General features: G+C 36.1%; 3 protein-coding genes across 4 annotated transcripts; 2 read left to right on the top strand and 1 right to left on the bottom strand.

Moving 5' to 3' along the window:
* The first annotated feature begins 494 nt into the window (after nucleotides 1-494).
* Nucleotides 495-5,542, top strand: LOC137835032 (FAD/NAD(P)-binding oxidoreductase family protein). 2 transcript variants are annotated; one of them, XM_068643330.2, is made up of 9 exons: nucleotides 495-651; nucleotides 734-842; nucleotides 1,520-1,700; nucleotides 2,978-3,050; nucleotides 3,142-3,321; nucleotides 3,621-3,718; nucleotides 4,140-4,228; nucleotides 4,308-4,481; nucleotides 5,187-5,542. In XM_068643330.2, exons 1-9 carry the CDS (start codon nucleotides 606-608, stop codon nucleotides 5,356-5,358), a joined length of 1,122 nt encoding a protein of 373 aa, XP_068499431.2. In that variant the 5' UTR covers nucleotides 495-605; the 3' UTR covers nucleotides 5,359-5,542. The 2 variants fall into 2 exon arrangements, with proteins under 2 accessions (XP_068499431.2, XP_068499432.2); XM_068643331.2 differs by having other exon boundaries at nucleotides 734-833.
* Nucleotides 5,543-6,659: 1,117 nt separating this feature from the next.
* Nucleotides 6,660-8,316, top strand: PSBR (photosystem II subunit R). The gene is made up of 5 exons (XM_068643333.2): nucleotides 6,660-6,868; nucleotides 6,952-7,010; nucleotides 7,418-7,473; nucleotides 7,566-7,618; nucleotides 8,058-8,316. The coding sequence occupies exons 1-5, from the start codon at nucleotides 6,712-6,714 to the stop codon at nucleotides 8,150-8,152; spliced, it is 420 nt and encodes a 139-aa protein (XP_068499434.1). The 5' UTR covers nucleotides 6,660-6,711; the 3' UTR covers nucleotides 8,153-8,316.
* Nucleotides 8,317-9,175: 859 nt separating this feature from the next.
* Nucleotides 9,176-18,170, bottom strand: EMB1507 (U5 small nuclear ribonucleoprotein helicase). The gene is made up of 5 exons (XM_068643332.2): nucleotides 18,004-18,170; nucleotides 14,922-17,917; nucleotides 13,877-14,266; nucleotides 10,585-13,777; nucleotides 9,176-9,450 (listed from the first exon to the last, which is right to left on the bottom strand). The coding sequence occupies exons 2-4, from the start codon at nucleotides 17,895-17,897 to the stop codon at nucleotides 10,589-10,591; spliced, it is 6,555 nt and encodes a 2,184-aa protein (XP_068499433.1). The 5' UTR covers nucleotides 17,898-17,917; nucleotides 18,004-18,170; the 3' UTR covers nucleotides 9,176-9,450; nucleotides 10,585-10,588.
* Between the last annotated feature and the right edge of the window lie 8,346 nt (nucleotides 18,171-26,516).

The following is a 26,516-nucleotide window of genomic DNA, read 5'->3' on the forward strand; positions in this document are numbered from 1 at the left end:
TTCTTCCAATATAACCTAAATAACTGTTAAATATGTAGATATAGGTGTGTGTTACTCTTGTAAATTCAGTTAAACTGCATGGAATAACCATTTTCAGTACTTTTCTGTATAGATTTTTGAAAAACAAAAAGACATGTTATAAACTGTCTGAAAAATTAAAAAAAAAATAAAACTTTTAAGTGTAATTCATAAGGTAATTTACTTATATATATTATAATTTTTGTTTTATTTTTATTCAACGTGAGCCTCACACTAAACTTTAGAAATTCATACATAAAATTTATTATAAATACGTCCAACACTAGATAGTATGATATTATTTTAGAAAATCAACTTTAAACCTAATATCAAATCAGTTTATAAAATAAAATCTACAACCACTTATATACTATTTATATACATGAAAATTTTTTATTTTAAAAAGAAAATATAAGAATAATTTGCTAAAATTCCTAATGCATTTACTGGTTTGAGCTACCTACCTATCACGTCTATTATGTCTATTATGTCTATTGTTGCCAAAAGTTCCAATTACTTCCTAAACCTTTCCTTTTTTCTCTTTACTATGTTTCATATTCAGAATCTGTTAGCAGCAAAGAAACAAAATGATGAGTAGCACATCCATTAAGGTTGCCGTGTTGGGAAGTGGAAGTAAGCACTACACCCACTTCACTTGAAATCAACTCATTTTTTTTGAATAATAATTGTGATAATAATAATGTAATATTGACAGTTTCAGGAGCCGTGTGTGCTTCAACTCTTGCCAAATATGGGGTTTCTGTCACTCTCTTTGAGTCAGCCAGAGGCCCTGGTGGACGTATGTCCCAAAGAAGGTACTTTTGGTAATGTATAGGGTTCCCTCCACCGTTTATTCTAATGGGGTTCTGCGGAATTGTTGTTTAAACCATTGGAATAGCATTTTCAAGATGCCCATTTCATTCAGGGAGATTTTTTTATATCTTATCAGTTACATTACATAGTTTTCTGTTATCTCTTTGAAAAAGTATTTATTTTTTAAAGGAGAAAAAGGAAACAGATTTAAATTTTCTGATTGCTGTATTTTGTTGGAGATTCCACATCTCTATCAACTAGAGATGATGATATTTCATTGTATATAAGTGAGTCAAAACCTCACCTTATAAGCCGATTTCCAATTCTTAACATATTTGTTTGCTTTGAATATGTGGAATTAGGAAGGTTTGTTAGGGCTTATGTTTTGCACCTTTTCAGATTGGTAGCATGTAGCTTGATCTCTCTATGAAATCGTTATTTCAATTTTCAGTCTTCTAGTTTGTATTATTTAATATGTTTTATGGATTATTTTATTTTACTTTTTGTGATAATTTGCTGACTGCCATTGCTTAGTCAAAGAAGTGACACTGATATTTAATGATAGTTTAGTTTAAGGTGTAGCACAGTTAATATTGATTTTTCCTCACTAATTATACTGGATTTTCCTTCTTTAGTTTGGTGATAATTTGAAACAGGATCCTAAAATTTGTCAATTTCTTGCAATCAGGGAAAAAACTGAAGATGGGAAGGAGCTGCATTTTGACCATGGTGCCCCATTTTTCTCTGTTGGCAAGTCTGAAGTCTTACGCCTGGTTGAAGAGTGGGAATCAAGGGGTCTTGTAGCTGAATGGAAAGAAAAGTTTGGCTTCTTTGATTTTCACACCCGTGAATTTAACAACATTGAGCAGGTTGACAATTATAATTCATATGCTCAAATTGTTTTATGCAGTATAAGTAGTGTCATGTGTGAAAAACAAGAAATAAGACACAAGAAGAAGAGAGGGTTGAATTGCATTTTTAAAATTTCCCAGTTTTTCGTTGATCTCGTTTGTTTAGATGCCGTTAGACGATAAATGTAAAAATCGAAAATTTGAGAATTCTTTGTGAAAACTGGTTTTAATTTTTCCTTCCTTAGTTAGTTAGACAACAAAATAACTAGTTCGACAGCAGAATAACCTGCAATGTAAAAGATTGAAGAAAAGGAAAAGTTACTCATCCGTCATCATCTTATGAGCTATCATGTTGAGAAGCATTAAATGCATGGCATGGAGCATTAAATCCTCTTCTCTTCTTTATGCAACCTCTATGATAGTTGGCAGTAGTACTTATCTTCCTCGGAAATTGATCCTTTTACACTGAACATTGGTTAAAAGTGCACATTGTACATGATAGACAGTTGAGTAAAAGTTGAAACTAGCTTTGTCAAAGAAGTTGGTGGTCATTTTAGCTTTAGCCATATCCCAAGGCATTTTTGAAAGTTGCTAGGCCCGATCTACCTGGGAGTAAAAGACATTCTTTGTTTCTTCAAACTTAAGCTTTGGTATATTCTTCATGCTTGTCATCTTGAAGTCTTGATTTGTACTTATCATCTGAATGATCTTCATTTAACTTATCAGACGAAGTGGAACTTGGTTCTATCGTCTGTCAGAAGAAGAAGCATTTGCATTTGTGATTTGATTAGCATTTGTCAAACGCAGCTGCTTCATGTATTCCAAACACTAGGCTTACTGTGTTTTTAGCATATAATCAAAATATTTGTATTTTTAGCATATAGTGTCTCTTTCTCTATGTTGTTTAAGGACTTAAGTTCATGTTACATCTTTGATTTCATTATATTTTTGTTTTTTTACGAGTGTTTGTTTAGAAGTTTATCCAAATTGGATCTAGTATCTCCATTGAAAAAGAATTATGTTTACTATCCACATGCAAAAGTTGGGTTTCATGTTCTCATGACAAATGTAGACCTTTGGCAAAGGCAAGGCGTTGATATATGAAAATATATATCTTAGAATGACCTTAGAATTTAGACGTTAGAAAACTTATTTTCTGGAAAAATCATGACATTTTACTTCCATTCAAAATGTTATGTACTAATCCAAATTATGTAGATGACTTGTACAAAACCTTGTGTATCTGAGATCAGTTTTACTTGAATAGTGGTTTCTCTGACTGGAATATTTATTAGGAAGGATCAAGCAAGAGATATGTAGGTGTTCCAGGCATGAATTCTATATGCAAATCATTGGGAAGTGAGAATGGTATCAACTTTCTTTTTATTATTTAGTATTGTTGTTCATAGTTGACCATGAAGGCAGTAGAAAGCTTATTCATTACCTTTCTCATGGTTAGGTGTGGAAAGCAAGTTTGGTGTGGGTATTGGAAGAATTCAATGGTTGCATGATGAGAAAGAGTGGTCATTGACAGGAGTGGATGGGCAAAATCTGGGTCAGTTTAAGGGTCTTGTTGCATCAGACAAGAACATATTTTCTCCACGGATTACAGAAGTAACAGGACGGCTGCCACTACTTGGTATGAGTATGATGGTTTTCTTTTCCTGGCTCTGTTTATTTTTCCATGTTATGTTATTCCTCATTCATTTGATCCTTTTTATGTTTGATGATGAATTGTTTTAGTGTTATGCTAGAGAGCATGAATGCAAATGCTTTTGATAAGTTTTTCTTACATTTTGTCATTTTTGCAATAATCTTGAAGGCTAAGAAGGATTAACAATTTCTTGCCAGATTGCAATACCCACACAATGTGTTTCTTGTGACCTGCTAAAGTATGGATTATGTATTGATTATTTTACACTCATGCAAGTGATGCAGATATAAATTTAGTGCCAGAGTTGTCAGAAAAGCTGCTCAATCTTTCTGTTAAGCCATGTTTCGTTGTAATGCTGGCATTTGCAGAGCCTCTATCAACAGTATGATATACAACTCCCAAGCTATTATTGAATTCTATAAGCTTACAAATATATGAATTGGATATGGCTCATTTGGTTTTGGATTCGTTTCATCACTCATGCTTGGTTTTGGCAAGATGGTTCTTGATTTCCTTTTCGGTTTTTAGCAACTTGATGACTTCTTCTTGTGAAAAATTTATGTAGTTTGATATCTACTAAATAAAACAGCTGAAAAATGAGTTTGGCAAGGTTAATGTGTTAATTTTTATAACCAACAGATTCAAAAGTATATAAACAGACTAGCTATCATGAAAAAAAAACTTTAAGGTGGGGGTACAATGTAGTTGAATTAAGGCTTTGCTGAGTTTTCTAATCTTCCATTCAGTACAATTTTTCTGACATAATTGAGGATCTTAGTCTACAAAATTCATTTATGATTCAGATTCCTGTCAAAGCCTTTTCTTTTGAAAATTCTAGAGTTTTAAGCCGGGCTTATTGTGATAGCAGCAAGCCTAGTCGTTCTACTGCAAGGTATGTTGCATTAGCGTTATAAATATACTTTGTAACTAATTTTCCATTGTTAATGGGGTGGTAACTGGTATCTCTGCAGTGAAAGATGGGTTCTTCATTCTACACCAGAATATGCAGAGAATATAATTGCTCAAACTGGACTCAAGAAGCCCTCAGACATTACACTCAACAAAGTGGCTGAACAGCTTTTGCAAGAATTTCAAAGCACAGGGCTTATCATATCTCAACCATTTCTCAAGAAAGCTCATAGATGGTAAGTAACTAAGAGTTAATGTACATAGATAGAAGCTCTAAGTTGACAGCAATTTCTCATGCCATGGACATGTGTAATACATCTAGAATTACACTTAGTTGTTAGTGCCTTGAAAGAACTATCTTGAGTTATTAGAGCATTACTATAGAGCAGTGTTGGAGATCTCATATCGACTAGAGATAAGGATATTTTATAGTATATAAATGGGTTCAAATTTCACCTTATAAAGTCCACTTCTTAATAGGTAACATTCGCGCTTCTTATCCATTAATTTTTTCACATCTCAGAAACTCGGTTGCCTTTACCTCTGGTGGATAATTTTGTATGAACTTTATCGTGGAAAACCTTTCTCTTAACAAAGTTTTGATCTATCAAATATCCTTTGCATGATGATAAGTAGGAAATAACTAACTAGTGTTAAATTAATGGATAAATGCTAGCTTGTCAGAGACCATGTACTGATTTATTTTTTATTGATAGGATTTAAACACATGTAGTACGAAGGAGTTTACAACAACTCACATACACTTTAATGATGTTCAAAACAACATCATTATATTTTAGTTATCCTTTTTTTATCTGCTTTAACATTAGAAACTCAAGAGAATTTCAATATTAACAATACTGCTGCATGCAATATTTCCATTCAATGCTTATGATGAGAAAGGTTTTGTTTTTATGTTGCAAAGTTGATTGTTTTTACAGGGGGAGTGCATTTCCAGCTGCTAGTGTTGCCCCAGAGGAAAAATGTCTTTGGGATAGAAGCAAGAAACTAGCCATCTGTGGAGACTTCTGTGTCAGTCCTAATGTTGAAGGTGCCATAGATAGTGGTTTGGCAGCTGCATTAAAGCTTAGAGATAATGTCAGCTCTTTATAGTTGGAGCCCTTGTTATCTTAAGTCCTTCTTTGGGTTTTTTCTGGGAGAATTCATGTTCAAAATTTGTTTTAAGACATCACTGTATTACTAAGCATAATAAGGTAAAGCATCTGTGATGTGCACTGTATTTGTGAGTTAGTGAGCATGTTATATCTTTTTAGTTGAATAAAACACATTTAAGAAAGCATTGTGAGAAGCCCTTTTAGGTAATGATTGTCTAATCAATGAATCCACTTACTGATAAGTAAACTTGGATACGAAAAGTATAAATGTTTTGAAGAAACAAACGGGGATTTAGACAAATTACTCTTCTAATTAATAGTTATTTGTCTGTTTCTTGTTGTAGAGATCTTACTTCGATAAAAATAAAAGATATTCCACAATATATAAATATATGTAAACTTTATCTTATAAATTAGTTTTATAATGTTAAATTAGATTTAAAGTTTATTTTTTAATATTTTTAATAATTTTTTATAAAATTAAAAAATAATGAAATAAATTCTTTTAAGTTATTTTTAATATAGTTCATCCAGTAATTATTATTTTAAAAATATTATTAATTATCAAGTATATTAATTATTTATTTTTTGCTTTTCTTAATGTAATTGTCCAGTAAGTACTTTAATTTTGAGCAATGATATTTGACACTCATTAAATTCTAAATTCTAAATTTCGATTACATTTATTTGACACTTAAATAAATTATTATCTTATTATAATATAATATGTTATTTTAAAAAAATGGTAGAGAAGTTATTTTTATTATTTGGGATGTTAAACAAATTTGATTCTTTACTTTTATGAGTTAAATCAAGAGAAAATAATAAAAGAAGATGAAAAGTAATTTTCGTAAATTTATTTTCCAAATAATTTGACTAATCCTCGATAATTTAATTTATATTAAATTATTGTAATTTTCCACTAAATAAATGTTGTGTTAACGGAAGCTAGGGCAAAGTGAAACCATTATAACTTTTTTGTTGTTGTTGAATGAACATTTTTAAGTGCAATTCTGCAGTAATTTCCACCTTAAAACACACACAAATGTTGTAAAATCTCTCCTTTTTCTTCCACCAGAAAAAATGTGTTTTTTTCCTGAGGGAATATCCACTTTGCTTTCATGAAGATGAATTTGAAGATTTTTGTTTGCAGGTGAAAAATTGATCTGGTTCAGATAATGTTTACATTATCATATCCCTCTGTCTGCCACAAATGCCACGCCACGTGTCAGAAAACCAATCACAAATCCTTGGCCACTATTGTTGTTATTATTATGAGTGGCACTTGTTTTGTTTTCCATACCAAAGAAGAAGCATTTGCAGAAGCAGCAACAATTAGTCTCAGCTGAAAATGGCCTCCTCAGTGATGGCATCTGTGGCCCTTAAACCTGCCCCTTTCACTGTTGAGAAGTCCTCAGTGAGAGGGCTTCCCTCCCTCTCAAGAAACTCCTCTTCATTCAGAGTTGTGGCCAGTGGTGGCAAGAAGATCAAGACTGACACACCTTATGGTTGGATTGCATACATGCACTTTCTGAAACATTGCAAACACCCTTTTGTCAATCTTGCTGATTTTTGTGTGAATGTTTTGCAGGAATCAGTGGTGGCATGAACTTGAGGGATGGAGTTGATGCATCTGGCAGGAAAGGAAAGGTTTGTACCTTCATGGTTGTTTTTAATTGGCCTTCTTGGATTGCATCTTAGAACATAGTTAGCATGAATTGTTGTGACTAAAGTACACACAGAATAATCAATCTCAGTTGTTTTGAGAAGAAGATGAACTGATACTCAACTATATCATGATTTGTTGTGTATGCTATGTGCTTGATAGGAAAAACCACTGACACTTCTTCAACATACTCATGATTTGTTGATATTGGCTATTGAGTTTTTCAATCAATAACTGAAAGTGTTTACTTCTGTTTAAGTTTTTGAAATTGTTATTTTATTACATAACTTTGGAGTTAGAGTCTCTCACTCTGATTAAGGAATCTGAAGTTGATTCATTCTTTTGAGATTGTTGGTAGTATTATTCTTCTAACTTTGAAACATGAATTCAGGGAAAGGGTGTGTACCAATATGTTGACAAATACGGTGCTAATGTTGATGGATACAGGTAATAATAAGATCTATATTATTTAAAGTTTAGGATATTGAAAATATAAATTATTTTCATTCATCTGTGTAATTAAATTTCTTATTATGCAGTCCTATCTATGACACCAAGGACTGGTCTCCAACCGGTGATGTCTATGCTGGAGGTAAGAAACTTTTTGGTAACTTAATGTCATTCAAGAAAAATTAGCATGAAAGAGAAAGCAAAACAGTTTTAATCTACATATCAAATTATTTTCACTTATTTTTCATTGGAATATATTCCTTTAAAGTAAAATCTGTTGTTTAAAATTGGAATTGGATTCCATATCCTTAAACAATATATGTCCAAACTTTCTCAATAGGAAAAACCTGTTTGAAAGGAGAAATTACACACACACATATATTATATATTATATAAGTTATGATTTATGAAAATTAGTAGCCCTACTCTTTGAGTTGTTGAGTTTAGAGAACCCTTGTGCTTTTCTTATTCATTTGTGTTTCAACATCATTAGAGAAGTAGTTTAGTATTCTTGTGATGAATAGTTTATGATAATAAGAATTGAAAGTAAAAGATATGTTGTTTATGTTTTCATAATGCAGGTACGACTGGCTTGGCTATCTGGGCTGTGACTCTACTTGGTCTGCTAGCTGGTGGGGCACTTCTTGTCTACAACACAAGTGCTTTGGCACAATAGACTTTGCAGATCCATGTTTATGTTACAACTTAGTTCATGTACCTATCTAAAATTGAAGAGTTCTTCATCAACTACTTTGTGGATATGTGATGTTTCTTCTCTTCTATAAATGCCTGGATGTGAAAATTATTTTTGTTACTATAATCATGCATGCGTCTTCGTTGGATGTGTTTGTCTCTTTTTTTTTTCCTTGCAAATGAAATTTGATAAAAATTAAGAGACCTTTTAAATAAGAAGGGATATTAAGAAAGATATTTTCAATGAAATGTGTGACTTGGTTTGTGATAGTACTTTCTGTACAAAGGAAAGTACTAAATGTTTTTTTTTTGTAGTTTTACAAGGAAAAAAACGTCTAACATTTATCGTCCTGTTATGCTTCTATTTTCATTACAAACAATCAGTTTAGAATTATTAATGTTTCTATTTTGGCACCATATCGTTTTAGTGCATTTGTTTCAAGGGTGTTAAATTTTACATTGGGGAAAATCACGTTCACTTAGTTTTGGTTTTTTATAATGACAATGACGATGAAAGGAATGTTCTATGGCGTAATAATATTGTAATTAATTTGTAGTCCAACACTGATGTTAATGCGTTTTGCAATCTTGGCCTTTGCATTGCTTTGAAATTGGGTGAAATGAAAGGAAAACCCTGCGTTTGAATTTAAAACCAATCATCAGATATTACAATTATAACTTTTGCAAAAAGATCACGAGGAATTAGAAATAAAAGGACTTCTTACATGTTAAATTAATCTACAGGTGTAGAATAAAATGAGAATTATTATTAATATAGTTACTATTATACATATAAAGTAATTATTACAGTGCAATGCCTCAGAAATATTGATTTTATGGTTAAATTAAAGTAATTGTCTCACTCCAACAAGGAAGTTACCAGTAAAGATCTCAAAAAAAAATCTTCAATAAGAGGTAGGGAGAACGAGCTTGGTTGTGTTAATACAGATTATTGAACACAAAAATCAAATGGTTGAGAAGAGTGAGTGAGAACTAAAGACAACCCTAGAGTTCAAAATCAAATTTATATGATGGGAATAATGAACTTGGAAAACAGCCAAAAAAAACATTTATACAAGCTGCCGTACAACATGCATTAAGATAGAATTAGTTCTCCAATATCTCTGCGCTTTCGTCTATGACATAATTAGTGCAAAATCTTACAAGGGTGTATCAATGATGCTGCAACTATGGAGCCGCCAGCTACGGTGTTTCAAAAAGCAAGCTAGTGTTACTTCCTAATGTTGCTTCACTTCCTACTGCTGCAAATAATTCCTTTGCCTGCCACGATGGACAATTGTAAGCATGCAATTACTACTAATCAACAAGTAAATCATAAGGCACGATATTCAGCCATGGTATACAAATTTAGTTTGTTCAAAACGAAGTGTAGTGAGTTAAATAACAAGAATTCTGACAGAGATATCAAAAACACAATCTGGCAGGCAAACTAAATTTTCGTTGTATAATGCAGAGTGATCCTATCCCAAAAACAGTTCAAGAAAAAACAGTTGATCCCTTCAAGGACGAGGGTTTACATTTACATATTTACATTATACTCTTTCAAGACAAATATAGAAAAAAAATCATATTTAGTTTTAATTTGATAACTATTTCAAAAATATTTTTATCTTTAAACATTTAAACCCCAAATATAATTTTGAAGGTAATTTAGAAAAAATCTCTTTACTGTAAGAAACAAGAACATCAAATAAACTTAATTACAATTCTTAATCTATGTAAAAGTAGCTAATTTAAGCTTTAAAATTGAGTCCAGAGTTAGTACTATTACGTACTGTACATTATCCAAATATACTTGTAAAACCAATAACTACAATTAATTTTTAGGATTCAACTTCATCTTCCCATCACTGACAAACAAACCACTTCGAAAAGACATTATGAATGAAACTATATTTTGTTTTTAATTCTATATAATAACGTCTGTAAATTTAACGTTTACAAAACTCTGACGATCTGTAATATTATTTTACTTAGTTATTTATGTTATTATCAACTATAACTATGTGAAATATTAGCTTGCTTTGCATTTTATTATTGTCTCAAAATAATGAAAAATTATACGAACCAAATCGACCTGTGGATATACACGGGTCTAATTACTACTAAAAGTAATTAAAGAAAAGAACATCAAGGGAACTCTAGAGTTTCGTTGCCACCGAGTACGAGATAATATTCTATCAAAACTGAACAGATTCATACATATTCGTTGCCCAAGGTTCAATGATGTGGGCTAATTACGAATGCAAATGTATCAAATTTACTGACAGAAGATTCTTTCGTGATCAAACAATCTTTCTTGATATCCTATTAGAGCTTTTTGACATGCATATTAAATAAAATAAGCTAATTACTGTCTGTAGCAATCATGTTTGAGGGGTCCAGAAAGGCTACCTTTTCATTCCCTGCCGCTATCTTCATCACCACCATCAGCTTCCTTAACATCAACAGTGAAACCATACTCCTGATCACAACCCAGGTATGAATCGCACATGAAATAAAGTGCATAGGATTTCCTTCCAGTATCAGCAGGAGCAGCAAACTCCAGTTTGGCTTTTAGCTTCCTATGCAGGGAAACCCGTTTAATGGCAAGCAACAGATTGGTTTTGGTATCACCAACAACAAGCCACCATCCTTCCTCCTTGGCTTTTGGATATCTGGGAGCATCAACGGGTCCTATTTCTGTCTTTCCCTCAAGATCCCGCTCAAGGGTGACCAGTAAAGTTACATCCTCCCCAGCTCGAACACTGTCACTGTCCAGCACCTCATATGACAAATCAATATTAGGGAACCGGTTGCAAAATCGGGCAATATCCAACAACTGTGAATCTGACATGCCCAGTAATTCATGCCTCTCATCATCCTCCATCTCTAATAAATCAAACACAGTTTCGATACTCTTCCCTGGGTTCTCCTGGCATTTTTTAGCCAGATCCTTTGTGAAATGAGGAAGTTGTAGAAGCATGGAATCCCGTTCCCACATTCCCTGTGTCACCATTTGACTGACCTCCATAGTAAGAAGAGCCAGACTCAGCCAACCATTGCTTGATATCACATCTACCATTGCCTGAAGCAGTCTATTTGCAGAAAGAAGCACCTCCTTCTGGTCCAATGCAAGGTTCCCACCTACAAATTGCCTAGAGAAATGGGCCTGTAGCAAGGCATTGGCTTTTACGTGTGGATCTGTAACCTTCGGGTTTTCAAAGGAAAACCTCTGGTGATTAATCAACTTACGAACAACCTCTTCCTCTCCAGGTCGTATTGGAAGCTGAGCATACTCTGAAGCTGAAGACAAAATCTCCAACAGACCCTTCATTTTTGTTTTTGAAGTCACAGATGATGAAAACCTTTCAATTGTAGTGTAACTGATGTAATAATAAGATGCTATCATTCCAAGATTGAGAGGAGAAAGGTCCATATCCTCCTCAATAGTAATGCACTTGCTAGCTTCTAAATCACTCAATGTATTTTCCACCATCTCTGAGAGGTGATCAGAAAGATGTCTGTGACTAACTCCTTGCAAATTGTAATAGTTGGGATTCTGTGTGAGCCGTCTGTACATGAATGTCCATGTAAGATAGTCTACAGCATCTTGCTTGTTCTCAATAATTCCAGCAACAATTTCAGCATTCAAGTTATCATGTAAGAAGTGATGAAGATGGCTTTCAACTGGGAATGCTTCATATAAAAACTTCTTGTAGTACTCCTTACGAGGAGCATGGCACAAGATGACACATTTACCAGAATTGTCTACCAAAGGACGGCTGGCATGACCCATCATCTGCAGGAGATCAGTAACAGGGTAATCTGTCTGTGCATTCTCCCGCCCATCGTAGTACTGTGTGCCCATAACAACTACCAAATGAGCTGACAATGTCACTCCCCAACACATGGAACTATTTAAAACACAAACTTGAATCCAGCCTGCATCAAATAGCTGCGTCACAATGTCATGATCAAGACTGTTCAAGCCCTCATGCAGATATCCCACTCCCTCACGCAAAGTAACTTTCAACATTTCATCTCTAATCTTTTCAAGGAAAGGTTCAAGCTCTTCTGGGGGCCGCAACAAAAATGGCTTCTCTCCGCTGTCTGCACCTGAGTATGTAATCAGATCCACAGCTGTCAACCGAACATGCTTCCTTGTAGGTACAAATATAAGAGCAGGTTTCCTATTCTTTGCATGTTGAACAATAGCAGTGTAAGTTGGCTTGGTCATTGCCTGCATCCTTGCCTCAAAATTAGCAATATCTACACCTTGAATGTGAATTTCTAAAGGCACCGGACGAACACCAGGGGGAAAATTGAAAAGACCATGGGAGGTAGCTCCAATCCATTCTCCGAGATCTTTTGCGTTTGCAAGTGAGGTAGATAAAGCCACAATGCGAATCTTGTTTTCAACCTGACTAGCAATATATCGCATTCTGGAAACAACAACCTCTAAAATGGGACCTCCTTGACCTCCAATCAAGTGGAGCTCATCAATGATGAAAAGACTAACTAGTTGAACCTGTTTCCTCTGTTTCCAGCGGCGGGACAATGCATCCCATTTCTCAGGAGTACTAATAATAATCTGACCTTTCTCAAGCAGTTTCAAGTCAGTTGCAGTTTCTCCAGTCAACTCAACCACCCTCAGTTTTAGACCACCACCAAATTTCTTCTCCCAATCACGATACCTCTCCTTGGCAAGAGATTCAATGGGTGCAACATAAACAACACGCATGACACTATCAGGAACTTTCTGATGATTCCTCAAAATAGCAAATTCTGCACATATTGTCTTACCACTCCCAGTTGGAGCAGCAACTAGGACGTTGTCATCAGAATTATATAGAACTGTGAAGACTTGTGTCTGAACAGGATTAAAATGTTTAAAATCCTGATATAGAGCTTCATATGATGGATTTCGCAGTGCAGTCACAGGAAGTGGTTGCAGATCCAATAGTTCAGTTGGTGGAGGATACTTTTCAGGTAAGATCAGATGTCTGAAAGAAACGGGTAAAACAGTTTGGGACCCAAGCCATTTATCTGAAACCACATGGATAAAGTATTGAGGGGGAAGAGGCTCATAAATTGGCACTGTGAAATTCAGTGTGTGGTCCTCATCAATATACTGTTTTTTCAGCATAAAAAATTCATGGTGAAGAATGTATTCTCCATCGTTATCCTCCACAATCACCCAGAATGGCTCAACATATCCATGAATTCTGTCATCCCATGCAAAATCAGGAGTTATTGTCAGCTCGACTCTCAAAACTGTCCTAGTAATTGGCTGCACATGAGCAGCAAGGTTCAGTTTAGGAAACTGATGGATAAATCTATGAAGTGTCCTTCCCATCTTCGGTGCACGAATGAGTTCACCTATCTCTTGTGATGATAAATCGTAATACCTTTCCCAAGCCAGATCTTTCTTCTCCAACTTCGTTAATAAATCACTTGAAATTCCATTGAATTGACGAAGAGGAGTTTGGACACTCCACATCCTCTTGGTCACCATTTTGCACAAGTTCAAAGCCTTCTCAGCCAATTGCGCCCAGCCACGTTTCAAAACAATCTCAAAGAGAGCCCGTAAAAGGCGTCCAGCGCTCTGAAAAGGAAAGGAGGGATACAAGAATCAGCAACGAGACAAAAAAGACTTACATTTCCAAATTTAATCAATCAACAAAGGGAATGAAAGAAGTCTAACCTGAGTTATAAAGACCATATCAGATGTCAGTGAGAGTCCTTCAAGCTTTAATTGTGAAATGTATGCTTGCAGTAAAACATTGATCTTGGCACTTGGCTCTTCAAGACTTTCCTTGATGGGAATGGGTACACGGTCCAAAAGTTTTGCTAGCTCCATCTTCTCATCCTGCCTTACTGTTACATACTTAAATTCTTCACTCAATGAGAACAAACGGCAAAGCTCTATGTCCCCCATCGTAGGCTTCAAATGCTCATTATATGTGGATATGGTTCCATGTGTTATGTAGTAGTAGCTAGCAATACGGCCCAAGTCAGTGACCTGAAAATATCCACTCTTCCTATCATACTTCACCAAATTATTTCTATCCAAGATGGATGCAGCAGTATGGATCTGCAAGATTTCAATAAGAGATCAGTCAATATCCACCAAAATAAATAAAAAAAGACATTATGAACAGGAAATATGCAACATAAAACTTCAACAAGGAATATCTGTTAGGATATAAAGAGAAGGACTTAGTTAAGATAGCTAGATTAATGAGTTAGTTCGTTGTAACAGGAAGAAGAATAGGAGAGGCTAATATTTGCTGTCGTTGTAAATTGAGCATGGGCTCTGTATGAAGGGAAAACTCGGGGAGAGTTCAATCTCCTATTCATTGTTCTTTTAATCCTATTCGATAAAACCAATTTTTTTTCTTTCTCATTTCAATATTTGGTTCCTACCAATATCATTTGAAATTCATTCAGAAAATACTTGAAGAAGAAAAAACTAAACTACTTACTACGAGGCCAAGGAACCTATTGCTAACTAGAATGAGGATTTTTCACAATCAATGTCCATATGGTTCCCTCATCATGCAACTCTACAATAAGAATGACAATAATAAGCACAAACATAACTGAAGCACAACAGATAAAGATCGCTAAAAAAGAAACAGAAAAGAAATAAACCTAATACATAAAGCAAATAAATACAATCACATCAACCTTAGCTCAGATAATTATACTATATAGTGAGCAATTAGAAGAGTGTAGGAGATGCGTACCAAATCAGCCCTCCTCTCTTCCAATGTTATATCCCTTGTTAGGACGTCGGGGGCTATCCCATATAATGAAGGATTCCTCAGCATACGGACATACAAGTAAGTATATCCAATCCAATTACAAGCTTCCCTAGCATTTTGTACAGTACCAAGAACAATCTCTGCATTCAGCTGATCAGCCAGCTTGGACACAAACTGACTTTCAATAGGAAGTTGTTGGTTCATAAGAGAGAGGTAATACTGCAACTCACTATGACCAGTAACAATTATTCCCTCACCATATGAATCATACTGCGGCCTTCCCGCACGACCCAGCATCTGCATCACATCAAGAGGACTTAATTCAGTCCAGGCCCCCTTTTCAGGATTATAAATCTGTGTCCCTTTAATAATCACTGTATGGGCTGGTAGATTCACACCCCACGCAAGGGTCGCAGTTGATACCAACACTTGAACATGTCCGTCAGCAAAAAGATCTTCAACAAGCTGACGATCCGTCCTGGTCATACCGGCATGATGAATTGCAAAACCATATGGCAGAAGATCTTTAAGATCATTGCTTTTCACAAGATCAGTATGAGTTTGAAGAATCTCACGGCTTGCACTATCTTCTTTAAGGAACCTACCAAGAGTGTCCTTTCCCAGTGCAGCATCTCTGATGGCTCTAGCAGTTTTGGCAGTTTCTTTCCTAGAGTGTACAAATATAAGAACCTGATGTTTCCCAGCCACAGCCATAACTTTCTCATAACAGATATCATTCATCAACTGGAACCTCTGAAGTGGCTTCTTCACTGTGATTCCAACATACTGTTGAGAAAGTGGAACAGGTCTGTAACTATTATCAAAATAAAACAAACCCTTCTTCAGATCAACACGCAAAAACAGTGCAACATCTTCATAATTAGGAAGTGTAGCAGACAGTCCCACCAAACGAATATAGTCCTTTGTGGTTTCAATTTGCCTTACTGTTCTAGCAACTATACTTTCAAGAACAGGTCCTCTGTTATCATGAAGTAGATGAATCTCATCAATGATCAGAAGCTTTACAAGCTGTGTATAAGTTCGGTCTCCCGACTTTCGGGTGATAATATCCCACTTCTCAGGGGTTGTCACTATAATCTGAGTCTCTTCTATCTGTTGCCGGGTTAGTGACTGGTCTCCACTGAGCTCCCTGACTTTAACATCATATTCCTGCAATCTATTGGACAAATTCCCAACTACCTCAGCCACAAGAGCTTTCATAGGTGCAACATAAACAATTTTATAAGCACTATGGTCAATCGAGCCATCCTCAGGATTCCTATGCCGTGCAATTTGTTGAAGTATAGTGAGAACTGCTACATTAGTTTTTCCAGCCCCAGTTGGGGCACATAGCAGAAGATTATCAGGTTTGAAAAGTGCAGTGTCATATACCTTGCTTTGCACCCTATTCAACTGTGACATTCCTTTAAAAGCCGGTTGTGCCCAATCAGGCATAGATGATATTTTCACAAGCTTCTCATTTGGATCAAGCGCTTTAGCTTTCAAAGCAGGCACGTGTATCTCTTCATATCCCTTACTAAGATGCCTGTAAGATCCATCAGGCAGGTCACACTTCTTCTTAGCCATGAAAAAACCACCTTGAGCAAAAGCAATGTTTTCAAGATCAAGCATCTGCCGCTGACCCTTCAACCATCCACTCTCCCCATCTCTATCAGCAGGTCCCCTTCTGCCCCTCTCCCTCTCTTTATCCCCATCTCCACCAGTGTCATCCTTCAACCTCCTAGCCTCCTCCCTTATACTCTTCTCCAAGTTCTTCTGCCTCTCCTTCGCAGATGCCCTCGTAGCGTGCAATTGCTCCAAAATCGGCTGCAACTCAGTTCCCTTCATCTCCTCCTCAATCCTCTCCCTCTCCTCCTGGTCCTGTGCCCTTGCCAACCGTGTACACCACACAATCTTTAACCTATTCCTTAGCAAAAACTTAATGAGACTGAACTTATCAAACTCGAGGTGAAACAAAAGTTTGCTCTCCACCTCCCTATCATCCCCCTCAGCCAGAATCTTGAGCACCTCCTCCGCGAGCTTCTGGCACTGCTGCGGATCAATCTGCTGCTCAAAAGCCAGAGAGATTTTCCTCTGAAGCCAATACGCATCAATATCCTGCACATTCAAACTCATCCCTTCATTACCATCTTCCATATCCTCATCATCAATCCCACCACCCATTTGCATAGCGCCAGAACCATTCTGCTCCACCCCATCCTCCTCCTCTTCCTCCTCATCCTGCACAATATCCAAATCACTCTCCTCATCATCATCCTCATTCTCCTCAAACTCAACAGCAACACCAACATCATCATCAAGGCCCTCCTCACCATCCATAGCCGAATTCCCATTCGGAACATCAGCAGCCTCCTGGAAATCAGTAATCAACTTCCCAATCGAAACAAGCTGGTCAAAAACATGGTTAGCTATGGGATTCAAAAGCTTCTCGATATCCTTCTTCTTGTCAGTGTTCTTAAGAACATCGTTTTTAAGCACAGCAAGGATCTCATCTGCAGCAGCACTGACAATGCTGAGGGGCTGGCCGCCGAGCTGGTGCTGGATGACACTGAGCATGGCCTCATAGGCTGCGCGCGTCTCCTTCGTCTTCGGCTGGTACACACCATCGTCGGAGGAGGACAGAACACTGTCATGCTGAACACGGCGCCGCTTCGAGGGGACGGAGACGGCGGCATCGGCGGCGGCGTCACGCTCCTTCTTCTTCTTCTTGTTCTTCGCCTTCTCAAGCTTCTCGTCGAGCTCCACCGGGCGGCCGCGGTAGGCGCGGTCGCCGAAGCTCTTGGGGTCAATCTTGCCCCAGAGAGACTCGGGCTCGCCGGTGGGCTCGTGCGTGTCACGCGGCCTAGAGTCGGTGGTGAGAACCAGGCTCGAGTTAGCTCGGTACTCGTACTGCTTGAACCGAGCGTGCGCTTCCGCACCTCCACCTAGGTGCGCCATTTCCAAAACCCTAGAAAAACCTACACGAGCAAAAATGCAAAAGCGTGAAACCCTAAGAAGCAATTGAAGAAGAAGATTTGAAAAATTTTCTAGAGCGAAAGAGTACACTAATTAGAAGGTAGGAGAGAACACTGCTGCCACTGGTAATGGTGGTAGTGTTGTGAATTGTGAAACGTGATTCTCAGAACGTGATTCTGAGATTTTAGATACCATTAAAGTATATCCACAAAGAAGAGAGGGAGAAAAACAGACAAGGGTTTCGGAGGAAACACCGAGAATGTTAATTGTAATGAAAAATTAAGCCGGTGACGTTAATGGGCCTAGCCCGTAAACGGACGGGCTTCATTTCGGCTGTCAGACCCACTTTACTGAATTTTTTAGGCAATTTCTTCCTGCACCATATCATTCATGACATGCACTCACAAAATTTAAAATCCAACATTGCTCTTGGTTTCATTTTTGCTTATGGATGCACAAATCTGGAAGTCATTTTTATACATTCCGGATTTCAAATCTGGAAAGTCATTTTTGTATTTTATTTAAGTTTTTGGAGCTGTCGTTTTGTTGTCAAATTAATATGATTCTAGCGTAGACTTGTCTAACACTAGAGAGATGATAGTATAGTTGTGGTCAGATGACCCCAAGTCGTCTCCCAACGAATCCAATAGTAATTTCAGTTAATCGAATTCAAAACCTATCTGCAAACAATGAAGATTAGCAATAATGGTAAAGTAACAGGGGTTGCGATCGTTAAGCAGGAAAATATAAATGATGATTTGAATCAGTAAAAAATGCAAATTGACTCCCAAGTTCTTCCACCAATGAATTCTTCACAGGCTTTCTAAAGATTATTTCTTTCTCAATCCTCAACAGAGCTAAATTAGATTGAACATACGCCAAACCTAATTCAACTGAAGCTCACCAGTAAAGCATGTGTCTACCGGTTTAATCAATACCCACTTTGTTCCATGCGTATACTCCATGGGAATGCTTATCTCCTCTCTCTTGAATCATGCGCCCAAGAAATTAATTAGAACAATACGAACTAACTAAGAAACCAAATTTTAAGATAAGGAAGACTCTCAATCATGCGTTCAAGTACAACCTCTCACAAAAAATAGTTTTCCAGGAGATTAGACAATAAAAACAACTGCTATAGAGAATAAAAAATAGAAACTTTTATTGATCAAAACCTCAGAACTCAATGGAGAATCACAAAGGAATCAACCAAAAGGTTTAGCTTTCCATGCGGAGGCAAAAGAATTACAAATAAGAAAAGAAACTAAGAAAACCCTATGAAGCTCTCCCCCTTCTCTTGATGCTTGTGTCCTTTTATAGGCTTTTCTGCTCCAAGGATCTTGGGAAAATATTGCAGTTTAGATTTTGTAAGCAATCTCCACTTTCCATAATTCTTTTTATTTTGCAGAAGATTTGCTTCTAATTCTGTTTCTGGGATCTTGTAGCTTTTTCTCTTTCTTCTCCTTAGAATTTGTTTTCTGTTTTGATTCAAAGAAACAACTTGGACTTTTGCATATTTGGCTCATTCACAAAGGTAGATGCTTCAGATCATTTACCCTAAAAACACCAAATAAACAATAATAATATATAAGGCCCAAATAAACCCAATTATAAGAATATTAATTAAAACAATGGATTTATTTATTATTATAGTCCAATAATCTATGATTAAGGCTATTGAGTGCGAATAAATATATGTTCATCAATGGTCATATATGGAAGTGAGTTATGAGTTCTGGATTTTTATATACATAATGGTGTGCTGTAAATGGTGTTGAGGATTGAAATTCGGAACTTATTTATGTTTGTTTACGGATCTTGACACCCAGAAGGTCATTTATGTTGTCCAGGTAAGCTTTCGGATGGTGAAATCCATAAGTGACATATTAGTTATGGATTTGTATATCCTGAACTTTGTGATTTGACTTATGGATATGAATATCCGGAAGACAAAAATTTTAAATCATTAAGGACAAAACGAATATTTCACGTCAATGAGTTGGGTACAGGTCTAAATTGACGTGGTGCAGGGAGAATCAACCATTTTTTTAAGAAGACAATTTCGAAAAATATTTGACAAATTCTCCCTCACCTCCACTACTCCTTCTTGCACCACCCAATAGTTGAAATTGAATCTAGAGTTGTCTATTAGATTGTACAAATCAATTTTTATCATTTATAAAACAATTTATACATACAAGCTCGAATCTTGTTTCAATTATGAGGTTGTACAAGCCAATATTAAAAATAAATAAATAAAAAATCAAGTTTTTGGAGTGCATTATTTTTCATAGAAGGTTTAGTGGGAAGTTTTGGAGTCGCTTTCCGTTGTTCGTCAGAAAAGGTAAGATGTTGTTTTTTATGACTTTCAAAATCTTTGTAGAAAACCAATTCTAGAAGCCTTTTGGGGGAGTGCATGTATATTGTATTCTGAAAAGGGTAGTGCGTAACATATTTTTTGCATTCTATATTTACCTTTTTGGAAGTAAAAAATTGTGTTCCAAAAAGGGTATTCCAAAAAACTTTGGATTATGGAACACATCCCATTTTGGAATTAATTTTTCTACCTTAGATATTAGTGATTTTGGAATTCATTTTTTCTCTTCCTAATTACCTATGCCAAAAGTTATTCCCATAACCCAATTTTTGAAAACCTCCACACCCTCATAACCACCCAAAACACTTAACACACAACCAATTGTTTACCCAACCACTAATGAAGCCTTAAAAAATGCACCACCACTTCCATCATAGTTCCACCAAGCTCAACATTTCTTGCACCAACCACAACGATCATACTTGCAAACCAACCACTGTAATGGAAGCCATGGAAGTTGGCCTTTCAAATAAAACTGCAAAGATAATTTAAGTATTTCAAAAAATATAGGGGGACTGGAAGAAAAATATAGGGGTGCAAGAAAAAACACCCTTAATTGCATGGTGTTATTCTCTTTGTACGAACACAATAGAGAAAGAGAAACAATAACAATAAAACACATTCATAGAAAAAAAATTAAAAAAAACTTTATATCATTAATTACCAAATTGTAAGTACAAACAAGTATAATTAAACATGTTTAAAAAAAATCTTTATTATGTATTTTCTCCTTTGTTTTTATTTCCAACTAAAACCATTTTCAAAAGTGTATATATTTCTTATGAGGATCTCACATTGAAGTGTTTATATTAATATCACATAAAAGCGTGCTTAAAGCTACACTACACAAACAAAATTTCTGAAAGGGCAAAATGATAGTCTTGCAAAGTCAACAAGTTGTGTTGGGTTTAATGCTTTACTTAAAGTTAGAAAGAAGTTATCTATCTTAGGCTTCATAACTCATGTCATGAATCAAAAGAGTTGTGTAAAGAAGTCACACACATTTAATGTTGCATAAAGAGCATTTAATATGTGTGTGATTAAACGTGGTTAGATGCAAGATGAAAAAGATGAAGAGTGCATATATTGAGGAGAGGCGATAATAAAGAGCATTGCTCTAAGTCAAGAGAACAAAGGTCGCACTATATCAAAATGTTAATAAGATGATAAAGTAAACATCACAACTTCATAGAAGGATCCTCAATCTTAAAGAAGATGAAACCACTAGGATATACAGGAACTTCATGGAAAACATTGAGAGTGTTTTTCAAGCTACCTTGGAGAGTGAGCACAATTTTATATGTCAAAATATGCTACCTCCCGAGATAACAAGATGATCTCAACTAGGAGAGAAAGCCTAAACATTGCATTTGTCATCAGACGCAACCCTCCCTAGTCATCAGACCCAATGATCAGTAGATAATTACCAAACCGTCAAGTCTTAGCCAAGAGTGGTTGTTTGACAAAGAGTACTTAGTTTAGCTAGAAGTGACTTGAATAAAGAATACCCATACGGGGCTGCCTGAAGTGATTGCAATCCGAAAGAATACTTTATTAGCTAGGAGTAACTAGGTGCAAAGAATACTCCGGGTTAGCTAAAAGCAGTTTTAGTAAAAAGAATACTCAGTTAAGCCAAGCACAACTTATTTCAATAATACTCAAGGGGTTGACCAGAAGTGTCTACAAGCCCAAAAACTACTTAATTAAGTCAAGAATGACTTGTGCCACAATGATATCTTAACTGCGATGTCATGCACATACCTTTTATTTATCTGGGGATGCAAGTAGGTGGTAATCCAAGGAGAAAGAAGTTTTGGGAACCAGTCGTGGAAAAGGTTAAAGCTAGACTTAGTGCTTGGAAGGGGAAATGCTTATCGTTTGCAGGTAGGCTATGCTTGATTAAGTCGGTTTTAACATCCATACCTTTGTTCTATCTCTCCTTTTATAAAGCCCCGACATCAATCTGTGATAAAATATCTAGTCTTCAGAGGAGTTTTATTTGGGCTTGGGGTAAAGATTGCAAACATATCCTGGGTCAATTGGGAAAAGGTATGTAAATCACAGGAGGAAGGGGGATTGGGGGTCAAGAATATTAGAAAGTTTAACCGAGCTTGGCTCGCAAAATGGAAGTGGAGATTGATGAGTGAGGAAAATGGGAAATGGAAAGAAATCTTGTTGTCCAAGTATGGTAGTGGTGCTAGAAATAACCAAGGTTATGGTAGCCAAACTTCTTGGTGGTGGAGTGATCTTGGTAAGGCAAGCGATGAAGGAGAAGGTGAGGGTTGGTTCCATAACCATGTTGCTTGGAAAGTGGGAAATGGGGACAAAATTAGGTTTTGGGATGATGTCTGGGTGGACAACAACAAGCTTAAATCTCAGTTTCCTAGGTTGTATTCCATATCTTTAGATAAAGGAAAGTTGGTGGGTGAGTTAGACTGTTGGGAAGAGTTAGGGTGGTCATGGAGGTTAAGGTGGAGAAGGACTAGATTTGAGTGGGAAAAATCTATGGAGACATATTTGATGAACCTCATCACAGGGAAAATCGCAAATAAAGAGTCTGAGGATTCTATTGTGTGGAGTGGGGATACCGAAGGAATTTTTTCTGTGAAATCTGCATATCTGACTTTGTGTAACTCTCCTAATGGTGTTTCGCATAATGTGTACTCGCTGCTGTGGCAAGCTAAAGCGAAGAGAAAAGAAGTGTGCACGATATGGAGGGCTCTTCTTGGAAGGCTACCAACATATGATAACCTCATTAGGAGAGGGCTGGTTGTAAACTCTCCCTTGTGCGTGCTATGTAAAGCAGCTGAAGAATCAACCCAACATATTTTTATAAATTGTATTTTTGCACAATGGGTTTGGTTTCTTTGTTTCAGGTGGATTGGTATTTTGTCTGTGCAACATAAGGAAATCATAAATCACTTTGAGAGCTTTCATTTAACTCACCTTAGTATCAAGCAAAATCAAGTATGGAAGGGTTTATGGATTGCTATTGTTCGGAGCATATGGGATCAGAGGAACTTGGTTGTGTTTAAACAAGGGATACCTGATGCTGAAGAAATTTTCCATTCAGCACAACTGTCCACATGGCTCTGTTTGAAGTATGGGGTGAGTTCCACTAGCTGTTTTTTCTCGGATTGGATGCTCAATCCAGGCCTTTGCTTACACGACTACTGATATGGGAGATGTGGCTGAGAAGATGTAGTTTCATGGCATGTACAAGGTTGTTGTGCTAGTTAGGAGTGGAGTGAGGATGGCAGAGTGTGTAGTTGTTTTGATAAAGGGATGCCTTGGACTAGGGGATCTGTGTTATATTACAGGTGAGGAGGGTGAGCAAAAGAGGCAATCGCCAGGAAGTGTGGAGGGCTAGATGGAGGGTTATGTACTATGTGATGGTAGGAAAATCATAGTGCTCCCTGTGACGAGTATATGCAGTCTCAAGAAAGCAGAATGGAAAATTCACGATGGCTCTAGTTTTGGAGTGCTTGAAAGGTAGTAGTACGGTTTTTTAACTGGTTTCGTTGTTGCATCTTGCTGATATCGCGGAGAAAGGTGTGACATTTTCAGTCACTTGTTGATGGAAAGCCAATGCTTCCTACACCTGAGGAATCAATTGAAATCCAAAATTGGAGAAGATATCATTGTGGCTCTCGATGATGTTGTAAAGACCACCACTACTAGTCCAGAGTTGTGGAAACTATGTATCGAACTTTTAGAGGGATAGACAAATGTATAGCAGCTCACAAGAGACCTCATGATCAAAACTTATTTGGTTTTGTGCAGGGTGGTTTGGATCCTATATTGAGGGATATCTGTGCCAAAGGTTTGGTGGAGCGCAATTTGCCTGGGCGGTGAAGAAAAAATTTATTTTGATGGGTTGTTGCTCAGTGCACCGTCGCTTTGCCAGAGCATAAACCACGATATGTTATGGGAGTTGGTTATCCTCTTGATATTGTTGTGTGTAGTGCTTTGGGCGCTGACATGTATGACTGCGTGTATCCCAATCGAACAACACGCTTTGGCACTGCTCTCAGTCTTGAGGGAGTATTGGAATTAAAACACAAAGTTTATTTGGAACCCCCAATGGTGAAATGGATACATGTGGCAGGAAGGTAGGCTCGGTGGGTCAATGATGAAGGTTAGTGGAGTTGCTAGAGAAACAAGTGTCATGGCAAGCAATAGCTTCCTATGCTGCATAATCTGAAATTATGCAGATTTGAAGCACTTTTGCCTATGCTGATTGGTTTTCTTGGGTTTAAAGCTTTGTCTTTTCATATAAAGATCTAGGCCTTTGTGCTTGTATTTATCTTTCTGTCTGGTATCTTTGTAGATGTTTTTGTATAAGGGTTGGGACACCCCTGAAGTGTCCCCTTAATTATTTTATTCATTGTTGATAAAAAAAAAACTACGGGCTCAAAGAATACTCGATGTATAATTTGCACCATTAGTCTACCTAGTTGAACTTATATGGTTGGTCAATACTAGACGTAGTATGTTGCGACAGACAAACCAGTATAAATTACCATGTGCAATCTCTCTCTCTCTCTCTCATCTCACTTATATTTCATGTTTTCATCATTTGTACTAACCCAAGAAGGAGAGATAGCTTGTGAGTTCATACTCAAATTTTTTTTCTAAATTGTTTTTCAAAACAACTTTTTATCTTATATTTGTATTGGTAGGTCAAACATTAAAACTGTGATTCAATCACTTGTTAAAACAAACATGAATATATGTTAGTCAAGTGATTTAATTGAGTTGCAACTTTACATCTAATGTCACCACCTGAATCGAAAGAGATAAGGATAATACAATTGGTTAAATGTCTCCGTTTGATCACATTTATTATAAAGTCTCTTCAAGAAAATTGTCTTATAATTTATCATATGAAACCTGTTGAGAAGCACTTATTAAAAGACATCTTTTTAAGCATGCATTTCTTTAATGAATTATCATAGGTCAAATTATAATATGAAGTATTATGTTAGATGCAAGAATGATAGTTTAGCTTTTTGTTAAAATATGAGAAAATAACATAGATAAATTATTCACTTAAGTCAGTCAAGTGTGTCTAATTTATGGTAAGTTGGTCAAACCTCTTACCTTTCATATCTCACCATATATGCTCCAAACTTCCTTCCTTCCACAAATTCCAATCCAATTCACATTCAAACATTCAAACCTTCATGCAAGCTAGAAGATGGAGTCATCATGTGGCATTTATAGTCGTGGTTCAAAGAAGTTAAGCGTGCTCTTCTTCTAACTTGTGTTTTCTTCAATTTAGTGTTGTCTACATTTAATTTTCATTGTCTTGAGTTGATTTCAATCATATTTCATCGTTTATTTTGTGTTTAATTAAAGTTTAATTGGTTCAAAATTTAAATTCCGCTTTGAACCATCTATATTTTATGTTTAGGTATTCATTTGAGTAAATTGTGTGCTTTGTTGGCTTTTCAGTCATTTTTCAATTTTAATCGGTGCATCTTTGTTTAATTTGAATTTCTTTGGTTTTAAATTTGAATTCAAGTCATATAAAGTAATGTGTCTCTATAATTGTCATGAATTATAAGCAGTACTCTATTTGAATATTTGGTTGTTTGATTTTGTTTGAGTCCTACATTTATTCTTATTTGTATCAATTCTCATGCGCTTTTGGTGTTTTTTTTATTTTTGCAAAATTGAATTCCATACTTGTTAGTAGATCAATAACAAGTTCCTAAAGTTAGATTTTCCATTATGTCTTGAGTCATCTCTCATAATTTTGTTGAAATTTCTTAGGATTCTTCACTAATCATTTTTCATATTTTGTAGCTTGGCTGAAAAAATTTAGTACACGATGAATCTAGAGAATTTTGATAAGCGGTTTTGGATCTGGAACAATTAAGGTGTGAAGAATAATTTGTAAAAAAGGTGCATCTAAATTCAAAAGGGAAAAGTTAACATAAATCTGAAAAGTTAGATGCACATATTGAAAAGCTCAGCGCAACTTCATTCTACCCAACGCATTGAACCTGGAATGTTTGTTTTATCATTTTCTGTTTAGTACCATATTGACCTGAAATCAATGACAAATTACTCCTTATGATCTCAACATTTTAGGATTAAAATTTCAAAATTAGATCGTTCTTGGATTAAAAGATATAAATTAGCCAAGTCACGTAGCACAATTCCTTAGTTTCAATTTTTGTTTTGAAATCTACTCTAGTTCCTTTCTTTAGGTTTTT

Source organism: Phaseolus vulgaris, chromosome 5, assembly GCF_051622355.1.
Source record: "Phaseolus vulgaris cultivar YP4 chromosome 5, ASM5162235v1, whole genome shotgun sequence".
NCBI lineage: Eukaryota > Viridiplantae > Streptophyta > Magnoliopsida > Fabales > Fabaceae > Phaseolus > Phaseolus vulgaris.

Bases quoted from the DNA above. Each gene is read 5' to 3' on its own strand.
- PSBR (XM_068643333.2), top strand. From the start codon at position 6,712: ATGGCCTCCTCAGTGATGGCATCTGTGGCCCTTAAACCTGCCCCTTTC. The intron at 7,011-7,417 runs GTTTGTACCTTC...ACATGAATTCAG, and splicing joins CATCTGGCAGGAAAGGAAAG to GGAAAGGGTGTGTACCAATA. The intron at 7,474-7,565 runs GTAATAATAAGA...CTTATTATGCAG, and splicing joins GCTAATGTTGATGGATACAG to TCCTATCTATGACACCAAGG.
- LOC137835032 (XM_068643330.2), top strand. From the start codon at position 606: ATGATGAGTAGCACATCCATTAAGGTTGCCGTGTTGGGAAGTGGAA. The intron at 652-733 runs GTAAGCACTACA...TAATATTGACAG, and splicing joins TGCCGTGTTGGGAAGTGGAA to TTTCAGGAGCCGTGTGTGCT. The intron at 3,322-3,620 runs GTATGAGTATGA...CAAGTGATGCAG, and splicing joins AGGACGGCTGCCACTACTTG to ATATAAATTTAGTGCCAGAG.
- EMB1507 (XM_068643332.2), bottom strand. From the start codon at position 17,897: ATGGCGCACCTAGGTGGAGGTGCGGAAGCGCACGCTCGGTTCAAGCAG. The intron at 14,267-14,921 runs GTACGCATCTCC...GAAATCTTGCAG, and splicing joins AAGAGAGGAGGGCTGATTTG to ATCCATACTGCTGCATCCAT. The intron at 13,778-13,876 runs GTTAGACTTCTT...TTTCCTTTTCAG, and splicing joins ATATGGTCTTTATAACTCAG to AGCGCTGGACGCCTTTTACG.